The sequence below is a fragment of the Malaclemys terrapin genome, chromosome 12, assembly GCF_027887155.1.
Source record: "Malaclemys terrapin pileata isolate rMalTer1 chromosome 12, rMalTer1.hap1, whole genome shotgun sequence".
Classification (NCBI taxonomy): Eukaryota; Metazoa; Chordata; order Testudines; family Emydidae; genus Malaclemys; species Malaclemys terrapin.
The window spans coordinates 3,310,426-3,329,391 of record NC_071516.1 but is presented as its reverse complement, the minus strand read 5'-3'; the positions used below and the strand labels follow the sequence as shown (position 1 = coordinate 3,329,391).

Sequence of the window (18,966 nt, the reverse complement as noted above, 5' to 3'; positions counted from 1 at the left end):
CTCGGGTTTGACTGCCCAGGGCCCCAGGCCCGAGAGCCGGTTAGCGCCCCGGGAGCAGAATGGACATTCCGGGTCGAGACATCACGTCCAGGCAGCAGGGCTAGGCCCTAACTCTAGCAATGTTTCGTCGCTCAGAGCAGGGCCACCCAGAGGATTCAGGGGGCCTGGGGTCTTCGGCGGCGGTTCCCGGCGTGAGTGAAGGACCCGCCGCCGAATTGCTGCTGAAAACTCTCGTGGGGGGCCCTGAAAACTCTCATGGGGGCAAATTGCCCCACTTTCCCCCCCCCCCCCCCCCTGGGGTGGCCCTGGCTCAGAGGCAGGGACACTTTGACCGGGGAACATCTGCGGAACGTGCACTCCAGCCCAGCTCGCTCCAGAGAGGAAGCCTACGGCCAGCTCCATGGAAACAGCCACGGCAGAGCCCCAATGACATTTATTACATCCACCAACAGACAAAGATTACAGGCCCCTGGGAACAAAAAGTGGTTACAGCTTTTAAGTTCTGTATTTAAAAAATATATAGATTTCTCTTTCAAATATAATCCTACATTGATTTCTCAGCAGAGCTTTGGATAGTCTAACGGACATGTACACACATTCACAAATACATCGCACAAGAGCCTTATATCCTAGTTCCAATTACAGTTGCCATTTTGCCTGGGTTTTGTCCATTTCTCCCCCAAATACTTTATATTACATTATCAATCCCCAGGCTCCTTCACCCCCGGCTCCCCCAGCTGGCTACCACATTTTGAAAATCAGTAGCCCACCTTTATCCTGCAACAAGCTCTTGTTTCAAAGGGATATTGATTTGTGACAGTCCAGGCGTGCTGGATACAGGTTGTGAAAGTACGAGCATGTGGCAACATCAACACATGCAGCAACACCCCCTTGCCCCCCACAACAGTAACTGGGGGGCGGGGGGCACGTGACCAAGGTAGCCAGCCACCTGTGGTAAAGTCTAAATAAAGCTGTTTGACAGTCTGACCCAGAGGGCAAAAAACATGGGGAGGTGTACCAATGTGATCAGCCCCAGATGATTGGCCCCTGCCAGAAAACTAGCTTTAAACCATCACAAAATAAAACGATTACAATAAATACCCCCTCACCCCACGTGTGTGGAGGAGAGGGCAGCGGGGCAGGGGGTGGGGGAACGTAAGAGCAGAAACATTGTTAGTTCAAGTAATCGTAAAGGTAAACAAAACCTTTACAGCCAGATTCAGAAACACGTGTGTGCAATTCTGTACACAAGGTATATGTGCATAGTTATCACTGTGCATGCGTGTGTGTGTGTGTGCGTGTGTACAAAAATGCACTCACGCCATTCTGAAGCCCTAGCCCTTCGGGTCAGTCACTTCCCAGAGAAGACAGGGGCAAGGCCACCCCAGTTCACGGAGTTGATTTTATGCACTCTCAGGGCCGAACACAGCAGATAACCCCGAGCCGATTACCCGTCAGAGCACTGGAGCGTACGCCAGCAGCCTTGTGCTGAACATCTAGATTGGCGGAGGAAATGGTTTGGATGAGGCCTCATTCTCTCTAGGCATCTGTCCCCAGCTGATCAATCTCTGCAGTGAGATTTGGCTTTTAAAGGCATTTCCGGAGGCCACCTTCACTTGAAGATGTTTTCTGCCAGCCTGAGTTTTAGACAAGCTGCCTCCAGAGACCAGGGCTACGCTCTACCTGTGCCCCACGTGGCCCTCTGCCTTCTCTGTTCTGTCCCCTCCCCCCCTCCATGCCAGTTCCAGCATCTCCAGCTTTCAGAATCAGCACCGAAAACTCTGCGGCGATGGGTAGCCAGACGCCCCCTCAGCTAGCGTAACCAAAACACTCTCACCCTGCACTCCTAGCAGACACTCCAGGACCAAAGGGAGCCGTGCTACGGCCTGAGGAAACCCAGCTGTTCTCCCTGCCCCAGGACGAAGAGCTGGGATGGACGCAGAGCAGCAGCAAAGGACTCCTTGGTTCGTCCTTTCAGGACTCTGCCAGCAGTGCAGACGTCAGCCTGTCATCGAAACCTGCAGCAGAGAAACCTCTACAATGGAGCTTCCGTTTGCAAAAAGTGAACATAGTGCAAAGCACGGAATGAAAGATACAGAACTTAAGGAGTTCTCACCATGGGCAACCCGGGTGCATATGTAATACTGCCCAGAGATACAGCAGGCGGCTCTGGAGCGTCACATGAGGTATATCTGGCTTCTCTCGCTTGGCCACCGGGCCCTTACTGTCACATCTTCCAGGAGGCAAAAAGTTTTAGAACTGGGTCAGCAAAGCAGGACTTGAACCAACAGGTCCAAATCCCCAGGAGGGGCCAAGGATAAGGGAGTGACATTCACATGGTTTCCAAAGTGAATGTATAGGCAAGCATCTGTCCACTCTGTCCTCTGAGGGAAGGGATTCGGAGTCACTGACTCTCCCACGGGCAAAGGGAGCAGACTTGGGCAACCCTTGTTGCTCCAGCCCTGCTCCTAGAAGGAGGGAAGCCACGTTCTGCACCGGCTCTCACACCGATTGAGACTAGACGCCTCTCTGCAAACCGGGAATTCAGGCCTCTCCCTGTTTCTTCTGCAAAGCATGTTGGGAATAAGGACATCTATTCTAGAGAGGCACCTCCCCCATTCTAGCCCTTGTCCCCATCTCTCCTGCCCAGGCCTTCTTGAGTTCCCCTTTGTTTTCTACACGTTAAAATGAGTCTCTGCTACAGCCATTACCCTCTGTCCTCGGAGCCCTGGGGAGGGTTTGACCCGCAGGACTCCCGTCACACTGACGGCAGGCGTGGCGGGTTCCTCTTGGGACTCAGGAACAACTGTCAGAACAAGTCCAATGCAATAAAAGGGCAGTTGGGCAGCTAGCCTTTCAAATGGCCCTGCCATGTCCAGAGGGAACAACAGAAGTGGACGAGTCAGGGGAGGCAGGGTGGGGTGGAAGGGATCCATCAGTCCAGGGAAGGGCTTGCAATGCTCTGTCTCCCTACATGAAGTGACCGTGGGTCCGTCTACACAGCAGAAAGAGTCCCATGGCAGCAAGTCTCAGAGTGTAAGGTTAACTGACTCGGGCTTCTGCAGCAGGTTCAAAATAGCCAGTGTAGATGTTGGGGTTGCGCTGGGGTCCGGGCTCCGATACCGGGTGCGGGGAGGGTCTCAGAGCCTGAGCGAGAACATCGACACTGCAATTTGTAGCCCTGCAGCGTGAGCCTGAGTCCGCTGACCCAGGCTCTGAGCCTTGCTGCCGCAGGGGGCTGCGCTGTGTAGACGCACCCGGCAAGTACACATCTGGGCTACAGACGTCACTTGCGGACAGTGCAAAATCCATCAGCTACATCACCTGCTGGGCGAGTGTCCTGCAGCGAGGAGGCTGGGGTGCCCCCCCACCATCTCTGCTCTTCCAGAATTGGCCTTTTTTATTCCTCAAACATCTCAGAAGCCAAAGCAAACCCAGAAGCTCATTTTCCTCAGGCCCCTGGCAAGCCCCCTGGAATTGCATATTCTAGCTGCAGCAGAACAGAGGATGTCAAGTTGCCCACGTACTTCAAATAAATAAAACGAACGTTTGGTGTGTCCGGAATTTACAATCAGTGGTCAGAGAAATTCTGATCCTTTCACCAAGTCGGCTCTCGAAGCATGTGCAATGTGTTTGCTTGGTGGAAGAGAAGGGTTATGGCTGGGAGCTGCCGCTGCTACCTCCCATGTTGCTAACAGAGCGACAGTTGATCTTCCGTAAGGAGTGCAGAGCGACCGTGCAGCACCCGCGGAGCAGCGAGCTGATGTTGTATATGGGTTGCCCCTGCCTCCGCTGAGTACGGCACAGCCAGGCTACCGTGGGCACCGCCGGCACCACCACGGCCAAGAGATCCACAATGAAATGGCGGCTCCAATAGCTTTTCGGTACTGCGGCTTCTTGGCTCAGCTCGGCAGCGTCTTCCTCCAGGGTGCAAACGACGCTCACCGACTGGCTAGTGCTAGAGGGCTGGTGCACAGCAGGGTTGTTGGTCACCAGTCCCGGGCAGCCCTCTTGCCCCTCCGGAGTCTCTGGCCCCTCTCCTGCGGTCACCACCACAGCGGAGTTGGGTTCAGTCGCCATCAAGTCCGTGGTCCCAGAGAAGTTCTGGGCCTGAGGCTCGGAGCTGGGCACCAGGTCTTCCATTTCGGACACCCACACGGAAGTGGGGCTGCCCAGGCTGCAAGCCTGGGACTTCATGACCTTTTCCAGGAGAGTGTCCAGGTCCGGCTGGTAATGCACAAAGTCAGTTTGGATGGCCTGCTCCTGCATGCAGCTCGCCTGCACTCCGGCCTCCACGCTGCCTTGCGTACCCATCAGTTTCTCATAGGTGGAGCTGGTGGGAAGTCTGGAGCCCAGCGTGAAGGAGCTCTGTAGAGACCCCTCCTCGGTGCAGAACTCTACCCCTGATGAGAGCAGGCTGCTCTGCTCCAGCAAGTCCGTCCGGCTTAGCGAGTCATCTGCAGCCACGAAGCCACTGTCCACCACCTCTTCAGCTGACAGGGTCTGTGAGTCCCCAGCGTTCCTGTCCCCTGCTGCCTGGTCACTCAGCTTGGTGTAGGTGGAGCTGCGGGTGAGGGACCGGGCTGGAGAGCCCCCTGCCGACTCCCCGGCCCCGTCCTCCTTCACAGCCCCGTTCTGTGCTATCTCCATGCTGTGCAGCAGGGTCTCCAGCTTTTTATTCTGGATGTTGATGTCCACAAAGTATTTCTGAAGGCCTTTGTCCTTCTCCATCAGGTTGTTCTTCACGGTGTCAATCACCTGCTTCAACTGTTTGATCTCCTTCCGGGCCTCCTTGAGTGCCAGCTGGGCCTCCACACGGTGGCACTCTTCCTCGATCCAGTCCTCCTGCATCCTCGAGAGCTGGGTCTTCAGATCCTCAATCTCAGTATCCCTGCACCAGACAGACAGACAATCACCACCACTTCCACCCGAGGGGGCCAGTGTGACACGACCGGAGGTTGGAATTTTGCATAGGTGTTGACAGTCCACGCTAAAAGTAGTTTGGACGGTGCATTTCTGGGGTCACTCTCTGAGGGCAATTTATTATCCAAACCCCCTATTCACCATCTTTCTCCTCTCACCTATGCAAGGACCTTCTATACAAGGAGAAGGGCAGACAGGATTTATATGGGTAAAAATGGTCGTAAACCGAAGCACAAAGTACTTTGGCATGAAGTTGTTCTGTGATTAGATTGTCCAATCCCAGGTTCCCTTGGGTAACAGCAGCATTGGAGAGGGGTGTGTGCTCACTGGGGCAGGGGGTCAGAAAGCACATAGGGGCCGTGGGGATACTTTCTGAGGGAAGCAGATTGGGGGGACAGCCAAATAGAAACCCTGTGACCATCTCTTACAGTGGTCCCTTCAGATGAGAATCTTCTTAGCTCTGCAGGTTTAAACTAGTATAAATGGTGGATTCTCTGTAACTTGAAGTCTTTAAACCATGATTTGAGGCCTTCAGTACCTCAGCCAGAGGTCAGGGGTCTGTGACAGGAGTGGGTGGGTGAGGTTCTGTGGCCTACCATGTGCAGGAGGTCAGACTAGATGATCACAATGGTCCCTTCTGACCTAGAGTCTATGAGTCTAGTTCACAACTCCATCCTTTTTCCTACACCGCCAAGTTATTAGGTATTGGGGGGAGAGGGCGATTTGTATTCATATATGCTCAATAAATATACAGTATACAGGTAGAAATGTAAGAACACCATAGTGTACTAATATCTGCTGCTCAAGAAAATCAGATCAGAGAGCAACTTGATGGAGAACGGGAGAGTCACAAACCTGCCAGGTGAAAATCACGGTCTCTGCAATCTCCAAATTTCCTTCCCAAATTTGGCAACAAACTTAAAACTGATAAAAAGAAACACTTTGCTTTACAACACTCCTGACTAACCTGTGGAACTCACTGCCACAGGATGTTACTGAGTGCTTAGTCAGATTAGCACAAGGATTAGACATTCATATGGATAATGAGATCATCCACAGCTACACATTTTTATCCTATATAAGGGATATAAACTCTCATGCTTTAGGGCACAAACCAACCACGAATTGCCTGCAGCTGGGAAGGCTGTTTCCCCTCTGGTCATAGTTGTCCACTACATGGATTCTGGCCCCCCCCCCCCCCCCCCCGAAGCAGTGGATACTGGCCACTGTCAGAGACAGAGGGTCCTGTGGCACCTTTAAGACTAACAGAAGTATTGGGAGCATAAGCTTTCGTGGGTAAGAACCTCACTTCTTCAGATGCAAGTAATGGAAATCTCCAGAGGCAGGTATAAATCAGTATGGAGATAACGCGGTTAGTTCAATCAGGGAGGGTGAGATGCTCTGCTAGCAGTTGAGGTGTGAACACCAAGGGAGGAGAAACTGCTTCTGTAGTTGGATAGCCATTCACAGTCTTTGTTTAATCCTGATCTGATGGTGTCAAATTTGCAAACGAACTGGTCGTTTCTCTTTGGAGTCTGGTCCTGAAGTTTTTTTGCTGTAAGATGGCTACTTTTACATCTGCTATTGTGTGGCCAGGGAGGTTGAAGTGTATATATAGCAGATGTAAAGGTAGCCATCCCTTGGTGTTCACACCTCAACTGCTAGCAGAGCATCTCACCCTCCCTGACTGAACTAACCTCGTTATCTCCATACTGATTTATACCTGCTTCTGGAAATTTCCATTACTTGCATCTGAAGAAGTGAGGTTCTTACCCACGAAAGCTTATGCTCCCAATACTTCTCTTAGTCTTAAAGGTGCCACAGGACCCTCTGTTGCTTTTTACAGATTCAGACTAACACAGCTACCCCTCTGATACTTGTCAGAGATAGGACACTAGATTAGATGGCCTGACCTGATTTGTAGGTTTCTATGCATTCAGTTACAACCTTCCCATTCCCTCATCCCCACTGGTATTGGGACCCTCCTGTTACCTGCTCACCTGCATCAGCACTTACCTGTCCTGGAGTCTCTCTTGGGTGTCCTTCAGCCGGGCCTTCAGGTGTCTAATGCAGACCTCCTTCTGCTGGAGGGGGGTCAGGTACTGCTCAGGAGTGGGGGGCTTTATCCCATGGTTATCGCTGCACAGACTGTACTTGACGGGTCGCCTGGGAAAACATGGACAGTCAACAGCCCTCCAAGCACACCAAGTAAAACAATCTCGACCACGTCAGTGCTGGTCCCACAGAGCCGTTCCGCCCCAGACCTCGGCTCATTTCCTTGATTCTACCACAGCCAGGCGCTGGGGCACAAGTTGATAGGAGCCAGGAGTCTCAAAGGGGAGAGGGGTTTCACCAAGTGGGGAATGTTAACCTTTTCCTCCCCACTTCTCAGATCTGAAGTACAAACCTCCTGGATTACACACCCTCCTGGACTCCAGTGAGACGTCCCAGCGTGTGCTCAGCTGACCACACTGAGGGTCTCCCCAGACCCTGCGGGACTCCAATGAGACGTCCCAGTGTGCACTCAGCTGAATACACCTAGGGCACCCCAGATCGGTCCTGGAGAAAGGAGCCTGTCTGTGTGACGAACAGAAGACCCCCCTCACCCCTCAACACCTTGCAGTGTCAGAGCCCCGATATTCCTAAAGTGGGACACATGGTAAGAATATTAAGAACTGCTGAATATCACACATTTTCATGCAGAAATTAAAGCAGGCTGTGTCCTCTAACCAGACCCTTAGGACACCCCCCGCCTAGGTAGACAGTATTTGTGCTGCAGCCTTGAGCTACGGTTGTGGTTATTATGACTAGAGCTTCATGGGCATACAAAGCACTGTACGGACACACTGAAGATAGGCCCTTGCCCCCAAGCAGCCGACAGTCCCACGGCTAGCAGCAGAATGGGTGCTGGGGCATCCCCCTGGAGAGGGACTCCACTTTAGCCCTGGAAAATACAGCCACCAGAAGCAAAAGGAAGTGTTCATTAGAAATGACACTTACAGAAACATCGCCTGCCCTGGTTACTGACACATTGGGACGCTAACACTAAAGCTGGACCTAGAAGAAGGGTAGATCCTTCGCAGAGCTCTGCTAGGAGAGAGGGGACCCTGCAGACAGCAAACACCCCGACCTCTCTGAGCGAGCTCCCATGGCAACGCAAGATTCTTAGTGATTTCTAAAGTGCGCCCAAGGTGGGACCTCTCCCCGGGAATACGTCACCCGGAGCACGTTTCCAAGAGGCAGAGAGCTCCGGATTAGAACTTGCTTGAGGCAGTCGCTCCTCGTGGCCACGAAGGGTCACCCCGAGGACTCTAAGGGCCGCGGTGAGTAGTCAGTCATGGGCTAGCTTTTTGCTCCTGCACACCTACGTTCAACTCCTGCTGGCATCAGACGCACAAATAAAGGTTGATGGCTGTCACCTGTCCACAGCACAAAGCCCCTGGACAACGGGGCATGATTAGCTGCCACTGCTCAAGAAGGCCAGAGCTGAACTAGAAGAGGGTGTTGCCTCTCAGGAGGGACATGTATTGACGCGACTGCATGGGGGCCTGGGGCTGGAACAACAGGGAGTGAAGCATGGAGGAGGGTTGTGGGTCATTGCCAGAGCTCCGTGAGGAAGCCCAGTGCAGTGTCTAGCTGCAGACTCTGGCTGGTATCATTAGTCCAGCGCTGTCCCAAACAGTGAATTCATTCAGAAATTCAAAGCAGAATATCTGTCCTGGCAGGGCACCCTTGGGCTGTGTGCGCCTCTGGAGAACCCAGGAGATTTGGGGGCCCATCTGGAATGGGCTTCGATACAGCCCCAACCCTAAACACACAACACGCTGCAGACAACAAGCCATATTCTCTGCTGGGGTTAATCGGCACAGCTGCCCTGAAGTCAATGGAACTGCACTCATTAACTGGGGAGCAGAGCGTGGCAATGGGGGGACAGGGAAAGCAGAAATATCTTCTCCGCTGTTAAACCCCACGTCATTCCTCCCCTGGCCATGGCACCGATGTTTCCTCAGTCCTCACACTTCCTGTTGTATTGGCTGAGTCAAGCGCGACAAGACACAAGTGACACAGCAAGGCCCAGATCTGACGTGCAGCACAAGAAGGGCGAAGAGGCACGCGACAAACCAAGCCAGCTGTGCATCGTGTCTGCGAAGTGTTATTGCCACAGCACCGGAGATCTGTTCCCTCGGCTGCAATACACACAGACGACATGTAAGCAAAGAAGAGAGCAGAGGGGCTCACAGTAGCTGTAACGCAGAGATTTCTGAGCCGCTAAGTCCTTCTCAGCAAACTCGGAGGGGGCCATATGTTTACTTATAGCAAGAAGTTGGTCAGTTTCTCCATGATGAGCTTGGGCCATTCACTGAGGAACCAGCAATTAGGTTTGGGAGTGGAGAAGAGGGATAGAAACGATCCATTATAGCCCTGGGACCAACGTAGCTGTCTACAACAAGTACCACTGCATTTCACAGCATCCCCGGGCCCCGCAATTCTACTGCCAAGGGGGAAAGAAATGCAATGGGAGCTGTGTTTAATCTTTGGGGCCATTTCATGTGCTCCATGCTCAACTGTCCTTTATCCCAGGGAAGAGTCAAAATTCTCCTCTTCCAACAAGTCCACCGGTCTCCTGCTTTCCAGTCCAACATCCTCCGGGCATCACAAAGGGACAATAACAACCACCTCTTGTTTCCATGGTGCCGTTCCTCCTGAAGGATCTCAGTATGTCACCAGGGCGTGCGGGAAGGGAGCAGACAGTGGCGCCCAGTGCTCTATGCGACAGCGTGTGTGGTGGCGGGAAAGGCGACAAAGGGAAAAGGGTGCTTGGAAATCAAGGTGATGGGCAGGAAAGAAAATGGAGCAGAGACGGGGAAATTTTTGGACAAGGACACCAGGGCAAAACTTTCCTCTGACACGACCTCCCGGCAGATTAGCCGTTTCACACCCGCACAGTGCCACGCCTTGCCTTACTGCACGTGCACAAGTCCCGCCAGCCCCAGCCCTGCAGGGACGGGAACCTACGGGACGAAGGGATTCGAGGGGTTTCAAGCCCGGGCCTCAGACTAACGCTGCTCTTTGCCAACAGAGCCAGTGACCGGGCAAGGGCTTTCAGACTCTGCGTAGCAGTCCGCCTTAGAGGCTTCCACAAACCAGACCCCCTCGGGGAAAGCTCACGGAGCCACTGCAAGGCCCGTGTCCCCGTTCCACGTGGCTGGCCGGACAGTCAGTGGAGCAGGTGGGCGAGGCGGGGCGGCCTCCCCGGGGCGCTCTGGACTGGTTACCTTGGGGTGGGGCTGCTGTCGCTGCCCTTGCAGGAGCCCGAGTTGCTGCTGCTGCTCAGTGAAGAGGTGCCGTAGGTGTCCCTCATGCTGACGGGGGGAGAGGGGCGCCTGGAGGCAGGAAGAAGAGGCTGTTTCTCAGTCGGAGTGGCAGGGGGTGCTGAAGACTTAAAGAACGAGGCCAAGCCACTCCTTCCATAAAACCCCCGGCTTCCAAACCACCACAGACACAGGGACACACAAGACAAAAGGACAAAACAAACAGCGGGGATCAAGATGGAACAGAGCAAGGCTGTCTCACAACGGTGACAATAGCGAAGGGGGGGGCCGAGGGGAGTGGCACACCCGGCACTGCCCTCGTCCCCTGGGCCAGGCCCAGGGAGGCTGTGCCCCTCTCCCACCTCTACTGCCCATCACAACAAAGAGCTCCTACCTCTCTTCAGCAGCTCTACAGAGAGCGCCGCAGACAGGGGCTGCCTAACGGGCACCAATCCACCCCGTCTTACGGCTAGGGTCTTGCACCCAGTGACAGCAGTGGTGTGAATTCTGCCTCGGGTGCCGTTTGGGTTTGGAGCCACTCGGCACTCTCCTCCCCCACCCCCCGTTCTGTTATAACGAGCGCACCTTTCCCCTTCACACCGCAAGCCCAACACTCTCCTGAGCCCGCTGGAATCCCATTGTGTTTTATTTATAGCCAAGTCAACCCTGCTACTCCCAAAACATCTGTCTGCTGGGCCACCTCTGGGCTTCTCTTCTTCGACAGCATCACATGGCCACTCTGGAGGTACCGCTAGCCAGGCATTGACACAATCAATAGTGAAATAACTCCTGTCCGGGGAGGATGTGAACCTGAAAGGGGGTTCCAAAGAGGATGGAGCTCAGCTGTTCTCAGTGGTGGTAGATGACAGAACAAGGAGCAATGATCTCAAGTTGCAGTGGGGGAGGTTTAGGTTGGATATTGGGAAACACTTTTTCACTAGGAGGGTGGTGAAGCACTGGAATGGGTTACCTAGGGAGGTGGTGGAATCTCCTTCCTTAGAGATTTTTAAGGTCAGGCTTGACAAAGCCCTGGCTGGGATGATTTAGTTGGGGATTGGTCCTGCTTTGAGCAGGGGGTGGGACTAGATGACCTCCTGAGGTCCCTTCCAACCCTGATATTCTATGATTCTAATGAACAAACTCTGGTGTGAACACACATTTCTCCCTTGTCCTCTGATTGTACCCAGAGTACGGCAGCCTAGGGAAGATCTCTTCAAGGGGCAAACCCCGCAAAGCCCCACAACCTCCACACCAGTGGCTGAGGACAAGGACAGTCCATCAACACCTGCCTTTGGCCCAACAGAGCTGAAGAGATAATCCCGACTTCACGCACTGCAGTGGAGAGACAAATGCAAGTGTGCATGCAGGAAGCGGACCCTTGTGTGAGTGCTATGCAGAAGAGTCGTTAAGACATGCCACAAGGTATTTCGGCAGCTGCCAAAACCATCGCCCGACCCTGGGGTCTGGTCTGTGCACAATGCTGCCGGTCCAGGTCCAGAAAAGGACCTTGCTAGCCGCCCTTCTTAAATGAAAGCGCTCGGATCTACTCCTTCACTCAGGCTGCACTAATGCATTTGGGAGGAGAGGAAAAATGGCCTCTAGTTTGTATCTTTTCTCGGCAAAGGCGTTGCAGGGATTCCGGTGTCATCTACAATAATAGGTTGGACGTATTCACCTTCGAGAGCCCGTGGAGGACCGTCTGCTTCCCGGCAGGGACATAGCAATAGCACTGCAGGTCCCGGCGGTGAGGGTAACCGGCACACCAGCTAAATAAAGAGAAAGACAGGAGGAAAGAGAGTGAGAGCTGGAAGTGTGTCACTTGAGAGGCACCTCGGCTGGAGGGCTGGAGGATGCTGAGTGAGTGTCTGGGGCAAGGTCCAGCTTTTTCATTGTGTGTGTCCCGTACCTACCGCTTTGGGGCCTGGTCCCTGATGGGAGCCTGTAGGGTGCTACGGGACACAGACAGACAGAATGTCGGATGCTTAGCCTCTCCAGTCCCTGGGGGAAGGCATTCTGCCCAGAGGGCCAAGTCCCATGGCAGCAGAGCTCTGGTGACTTACATCACATGAAGATTTGGTCCAGCATGTGGGGTTTGTTTGTTTTTTAAACGAACCATTCCTGTGCTCTGTATTATCCATCCTCCTTCAGTTTGATCACCAGCCACCTAATACTGTACTCTGCTCTGTGCTGTCCAGGCAGGGAACTCAAAACACTTCACAAACATTAACCTCAGTCCCCCTGTGCACATTTTACTCCTGTTTTACAGGAGAAACTGAGGCCCAGAGAAGTGAAGCAACTTGCCTAAGGTTGCAGAGTGAGTCGGTCGCACAATTGGGAGTAGAAGGCAGGTCCCTAACGCGCAGCTCTGGGCTTTAGCCAGACCTCTCTCTTCTGTCCGCACCAGGAGCCTGGTCACGCGATGTTATGTTCTCTTACTATTTATTCCTCAGTTACATCAAAATCATCCACAGCACAAAGAAACCAGACATGGGACTAGAGGATTCCAGGCAATCCCGCATGAGCAGAGAATCTCATGAAAAACCAAAAATCGGGTTTTTCATGCAAATAATGGGTCTGATCCAGAGGCCATTGAAATCGATTGGAATCTTTCCTTTGGCGCTGGCCCCTGGGTGGGAATAAGAAACTGCACGGGAAGGGAAATCTAGAAAATACGAGGTCAGCACCTAAATTCTCCTTTGATGCTATTTTCTAGATCAGTGGTCTCCAACCTTTTTACGCCCAAGATCACTTTTTAAATCTAAGGGCCACCCAGGATCTACCCTGAGGCCTCACCCCATCCCCAAAGTCCCGCCCCGGTCACTCCATCCCTCCCTCTCTCCGTCGCTCGCTCTCCCCCACCCTCACTGTTGGCGTTTGGGAGGGGATGCGGGCTCTGAGCTTGGGCTGAGGGGTTCGCAGTGTGGGAGGGGGCTCCGGGCTGAGCCTGGGGCAGGGGGTTGGGGTGCAGGAGGGGATGAGGGCTGCAGGAAGGGATCAGAGCTGGGGCAGGGGGTTGGGAAGCAGGAGGGGGTATGTGGTGCTGGCTCTGGGATGGGGGGGGTCAGGGCTGGGGCTTGGGGTGCAGGAGAGGGTATAGGGTGCTGGCTCTGGGAGGGGGCTTAGGGCTGGGGATTGGGGTGCAGGAGAGGGTATGGGGTGCTGGCTCTGGGCAGGGGCTCAGGTCTGGGGATTGGGGTACAGGAGAGGGTATATGGTGCTGGCTCTGGGCGGGGGCTCAGGGCTGGGGATTGGGGTGCAGGAGAGGGTATGGGGTGCTGACTCTGGGAGGGGGCTTAGGGCTGGGGCTTGGGGTGCAGGAGAGGGTATGGGGTGCTGGCTCTGGGAGGGGGCTTAGGGCTGGGGCTTGGGGTACAGGAGGGGGTTCGGGGTACTGGCTCTGGGAGGGGGCTCAGGGATGGGGGTTGGGGTGCAGCCTCCCACCGGGCAGCACTTACCTCCGGTGGCTCTTGGTCAGCGGCAGGCAGAGCGAGGCTCAGGCAGGCTCCCTGCCTACCCCGCCCCACACTGCTCCCAGAAGGGGCCAACGCTTCCCTTATGCCCCTGAGGAGTGTGGGGGGCACATAGCTCTGTGCACTGCCCCTCTCTGCAAGCACCGCCCCCGCGGCTCTCTGGCCAATGGGAGCGGTGCTTGCAGGCAGGAGCAGCGCGCAGAGGGAGACCCCTGCCCTGGGGCCACGGGGCCGCGCTGGCCACTTGCAGGAGCGGCGTGGGGCTGGGGAAGGCAGGGAGTCTGCCTTAGCGACAGCCACGCTGCACCGCCGGAGATCGCGATCGACTGGGACATCCTCTAGAATCGACCGGCTGGTGACCACTGCTCTAGATTATAGCAGGCACTGCTGTAGTGCTGGGGCGGATCCTCCATCCCTGGACATTTTCAACTCAAGACTGGATGTTTTTCCTCTATTTCAAATAGGAATTAATTCAGGGAAGTTCTACGGCTGGTGTTATACAGGAGCTCAGAGTAGATCAATGGCTCTCAACCTTTCCAGACAACTGTACCCCTCTCAGGGGTCTGATTTGTCTTGTGTACCCCCAGGTTTCACCTCACTTAAAAACTACTCACGTACTCAACCAGACATAAAAATGCAAGTGTCACAGCCACTAGTACTGAACAATGGCTGACTTTCTCAGTGCTACCACAGCATTATCAAATAAATCAATTGGAATATAAATATTGTACTTACATTTCATGTATCGTAGAGAGAGCTGTATAAACAAGCCATTGTCTGTATGAAATGTTAGTTGGTACTGACTTCACTAGTGCTTTTCCTGTAGCCTGTTGTAGAACTAGGCAAATCTCTAGATGAGCTGATGTCCCCCTGGAAGATCTCTGCGTACCCCCAGGGGTACATGTCCCCTCGTTGAGAACCACTGGACTAGATGATCACAGCCATCTCTTTTGGCCTTAGATCTATGAATACAGTGTCTCTTTTCTATGCCCCATGTGTTCTCACACTATCCAACACACCATAAACCTATGGGAAATATGGCTGCTCTGTGCCCCCGTCAATGCACTTTCTGGGGTGGAAGGTGCGTCTCCTCCTTTTGGCTCTCACCCAGGCCTCCTCTGCCCCACACGTGAAGGGCAGCAGATATGAGCAGCAGTTTTGCACTGCCGTCCTTGGTGCTTTAAGTAGGACTTGACCAGTTTCGCCCCTGCATGGAAAACTCTGCCAGCGTCCCTTATCTCAGCGAGATGGGAACAATCAAGCCAGCCATCTCCTAATCAATAGGGTGGCTATTGGAAATGCTCCGTGCTGGCTGGGCCATGCTCCTTGGGGGGTGGCAGGAAAGGAAGGGAAAGGGGATGACCAGGGATGGAGCCAACAGCAGTTGAAGGGCTCACCAACATTTTCTATAGCTCTTCTCCCGCCTTCTCTCTCCTCACCCAACCCCTTTTTTCTGGGCACATCAAATATAGCAAATTCCACCTTGTGCCTCTGACTGCGGTGCCGTTCCTCCCTGAGCCCGCAGCATCCAGCCTCTGCACAAAGGGCTCCCAAACCAACAGTGCTGAAACCGTTACAGAATCAAAAACCCCGGCAACGGCTAGACCCAACTGACTGCACTGAGCTCCCGAGCTAGCTCATCAGCGACGTGGGCCGGGTACCGTCTCCTCAGCTAGGTCTGCACAGCATCGAACGCACTATGGGGACCATAACAAACCCCTGGCGAGATATTTGCCGTCTCACTCTGGCCCTTGGGCTCCACCTCGAGAACGGAAGCTCGGGGTGGCGGCAGCCAGGTGTGAAGGCAGGAAGCAGACGGACCACGCTGGATCAAAGCTCCACAATCAGCCACGTAGGAGCCAGTGTCTGCCTCCCCGAGCCAGGCGGCTTTGCAAACGCACCCGCAACCTCACCGCTGCCCCTGAAGAGGCTCGGCGAGCGCCAAGCGCACTGATTGAGCGAAAAGCAGTCACTCCAGCACTGCCGGGGCACGCAGGAGACAGCAGCCCCAGGAACCTGGCAGAGGATTTCAGGCTGCAGGAGGTGGGTCACACGTCACTGGCTCTGGGTGGGGCTGCAGGAGAACTGGGGGAGAACCTGCTCCAAGCGCGGCGCCGGGGTACAGAGCAGGAGAATGGGACTGGCAGCCGCGCGGCGAGAAATCGCTTCTTTTGCCAACAGTTTTAAGACCAGCTGGTGCCTGCGGAGAGCTGCATGTGCTAGACAAGTAGCTCCAGGCCAGCCGGCTCCGGGCTGAATTCCAGGGTGAGCCACACAACTCCCTAGGAAGGACGGTCTTGTGCCTAAGGCACTGAATGGGGACTCAAAAGAGCCGGCAGTATTTCCTGGCTCTGCCACCGATTCTCTGAATGCCCCATGGCAACTTGCTTGACCTCTCTCTGCCTCAAGTCCCCAGATATAAAACGCAGAGAATAATCTTTCCTTTCTGCTTGTCTAGTTAGTTCATAAGCTTCTTGGAACAGGGACTGTCTGTTACCGTGCGTCCAGACAGCGGCTAGCACAACGCTGTTCACAAGATCAATAACTTAGCACCGTCTGCCTCTAATGGGGCAAATGTCTCCTGGTAGCTGGTACTTGCAGGGTATTGTCTCCACCTCCTTCCGGTCACATGTTTTTCCACATGGAGATGCTCTATTTAGTGGGTGACTAAAGAGTTTGTCTTAGAGGGAAATTTCCAAAGTCACCAGTGGGACGTAGGCCCCAACCTGCCCCGGGTGATTCAGAAATCCCCCTCATTAGCCCTTGCTTCTGGTGGCTGTTGGCACCAGGCTTAATGCAACTCTTGGGCCGGGCAGTGACCAAGTAGCAAGATCATGCAGGGCTCTACCCTGAAATATCACATCAGCTTCTCTTTCGCAGGCCCCCCCGCCCACATGCCCATTCCATGGTTAGATGGATACTCCATCTTTGTACACACCCACTGCACTGAAAAGTCCCCATACTGGTATTACTACTAATACCTCAGACTATCGCAAGTGGATTGTTGTTTTTATTTAAATAAGTCAAACTCGCTTTGCAGCATTTCTCGTTTGTTACCTTGTATCGTTTGCTCAGTCTGGACAGTGGACACGAAGCAGTGCATTTCCCTTTCTGGTTCAGCAGCACTAGCTCACGGCTGCAATGTTTGAGCATTAGGAGGCAAACGAACAGGGCTTTTTAATTTTTATAGATATTACAATTTGAGTTTGGTGAAACTTTCATTTAAAAAACGAAAAGCAAAAGGAAAGACAAACGCTCGATTTCAGGCCAAGCTCTCTGCCCTGGCCTCTTCATGGCATCAGGCCCCAGAACTGCAGCTAAGGGTTTTGCTTCCGCAGAAAGGCAAGACCTCCAGCCGGAAAGTGCTGTCTTACACTCACCAAGAATGCAACTAAATTCCAGCCAGCTTCAAACGTTCTTTGCTGACATTGTGTCTTATGTGCACCCTCCCCCCACCGCCAATCTCTTGGCCAACTGTGCCCTGAAATGCGACCGTGCTCAGACACCGCATGTTCTTTCTTTGTCTTACACAGACATCCAGGTCCGCTTTGCAGGCTTTCCCCAGAGCCGTTTTAACAAGTATATTTGATTTTAATCATCAGTAATAAACTGTCACTATCTTTGCTCTCAAGGAATCAATTTGGCTATCTCAAGCGTCGATGTGCAGAAGGGCAGCCAGGGAAGGTCATAGAATCATAGCACTGGAAGGGACCTTGAGAGGTCATCTAGTCCAGTCCCCTGCACTTCTGGCAGGACTAAGTATTATCTAGACCATCCCTGGGGGAGGGAGAGCTCAGTGGTTTGAGCATTGGCCTGCTAAACCCAGGGTTGTGAGTTCAATCCTTGAGAGGACCACTTAGGGAACTGGGGTAAAAATCTGTCCGGGGGTTGGTCCTGCTTTGAGCAGGGGGTTGGACTAGATGAGGTCCCTTCTAATGCTCTGATTCTATGACAGGAGTTTCTCTAACCTGCTCTTAAAAATCTCCAATGATTGAGATTCCACAACCTCCTTAGGCAATTTATTCCAGTGCTTAACCACCCTGACAGCTAGGAAGTTTTTCCTAATGTCCAACCTAAACCTCCCCTGCTGCAATTTAAGCCCATTGCTTCTTGTCCTATCCTCAGAGATTAAGAACAACATTTTTTCTCCCTCATCCTTGTAGCAACCTTTTATGTACTTGAAAACTGTTATCATGTCCCCCCTCAGTCTTCTCTTTTCCAGACTAAACAAATCCAATATTTTCAATCTTCCCTCATAGGTCATGTTTTCTAGACCTTTAATCATTTTTGTAGCTCTTCTCTGGACTTTCTCCAATTTATCCACATCTTTCCTGAAATGTGGCGCCCAGAACTGGACACAATACTCCAGCTGAGGCCTAATCAGTGCAGAATAGAGCAGAAGAATTACTTCTTGTGTCTTGCTTACAACACTCCTGCTAATACATCCCAGAATGATGTTCACTTCTTTTGCAACAGCATTACACTGTTGACTCATATTTAGCTTGTGATCCACTGTGACCCCCAGATCTCTTTCCGCAGTATTCCTTCCTAGGCAGCCATTTCCCATTTTGTGTGTGCGCAACTGATTGTTCCTTCCTAAGAGGAGTTCTCTGCATTTGTCCTTATTGAATTTCATCCTGTTTATTTCAGACCATTTCTCCAGTTTCTCCAGATAGGCTAAAAAACAAAGTAGAGACTATAGCCTCGATTTCCATCGGTTATGGAGTTGTGGTAACTGCGCGTGAAAACACACTAAAGTATCAATTATTGCCACTGTGGAAATCTGGGTCCTTGTTTACAGTAAGTAGATAGTCCTTCCACAACAGCATCAGCAAACCCAAGATTAGCTAGTCAGATCTGAAAGGTAGGGAGGACACCAGCCTCAGAGCACTTTGTCAAGAAGAGAGAGTAGAGCCTACCCAGTACAACGCTAATAGAGTATAAAAGGCAGGTAATTCGTCACTGGAAGCACAATACTTATTCTGTGGAGAATCAGTGGAAGCATGGAAGCGTTGATGGACTCCAGAGTTTTGCACTGGAGAAATTATTACCCACGGGAGTGCTACATTAGTAGAAGCCCATACACCTCCATGGAAGAATCTCTACCCTGCCCTCTTCATCCCCAGGCGCTCAACTCCACTCGGAGCTCATACTCACTGGACACACCTTGCATTTCTGAAGGCAGCTTTCATGAAAGCTTGTCTTATTGTTGCTGTGGCAATGAGCCCAAGCATTGCGGGCAACGCACTCTATTGCGGCTG

The 18,966-nt window shown here is 53.0% G+C and overlaps 1 protein-coding gene across 2 annotated transcripts in view; it reads right to left on the bottom strand.

Annotated features, from left to right (window-relative positions):
* Nucleotides 1–397: 397 nt before the first annotated feature.
* SNPH (syntaphilin) overlaps nt 398–18,966 on the bottom strand; it is a 32,507-nt gene continuing 13,938 nt past the window's right edge. For both annotated transcript variants that reach the window (XM_054044920.1, XM_054044922.1), the window contains 4 exons: nt 11,911–12,001; nt 10,200–10,307; nt 6,940–7,089; nt 398–4,891 (listed from right to left, as the gene is read on the bottom strand). In XM_054044920.1, the coding sequence (XP_053900895.1) occupies nt 3,655–4,891; nt 6,940–7,089; nt 10,200–10,307; nt 11,911–11,954 (1,539 nt within the window). In that variant the 5' untranslated portion in view covers nt 11,955–12,001 and the 3' untranslated portion in view covers nt 398–3,654. The remainder of the gene's footprint in view (nt 4,892–6,939; nt 7,090–10,199; nt 10,308–11,910; nt 12,002–18,966) is intronic.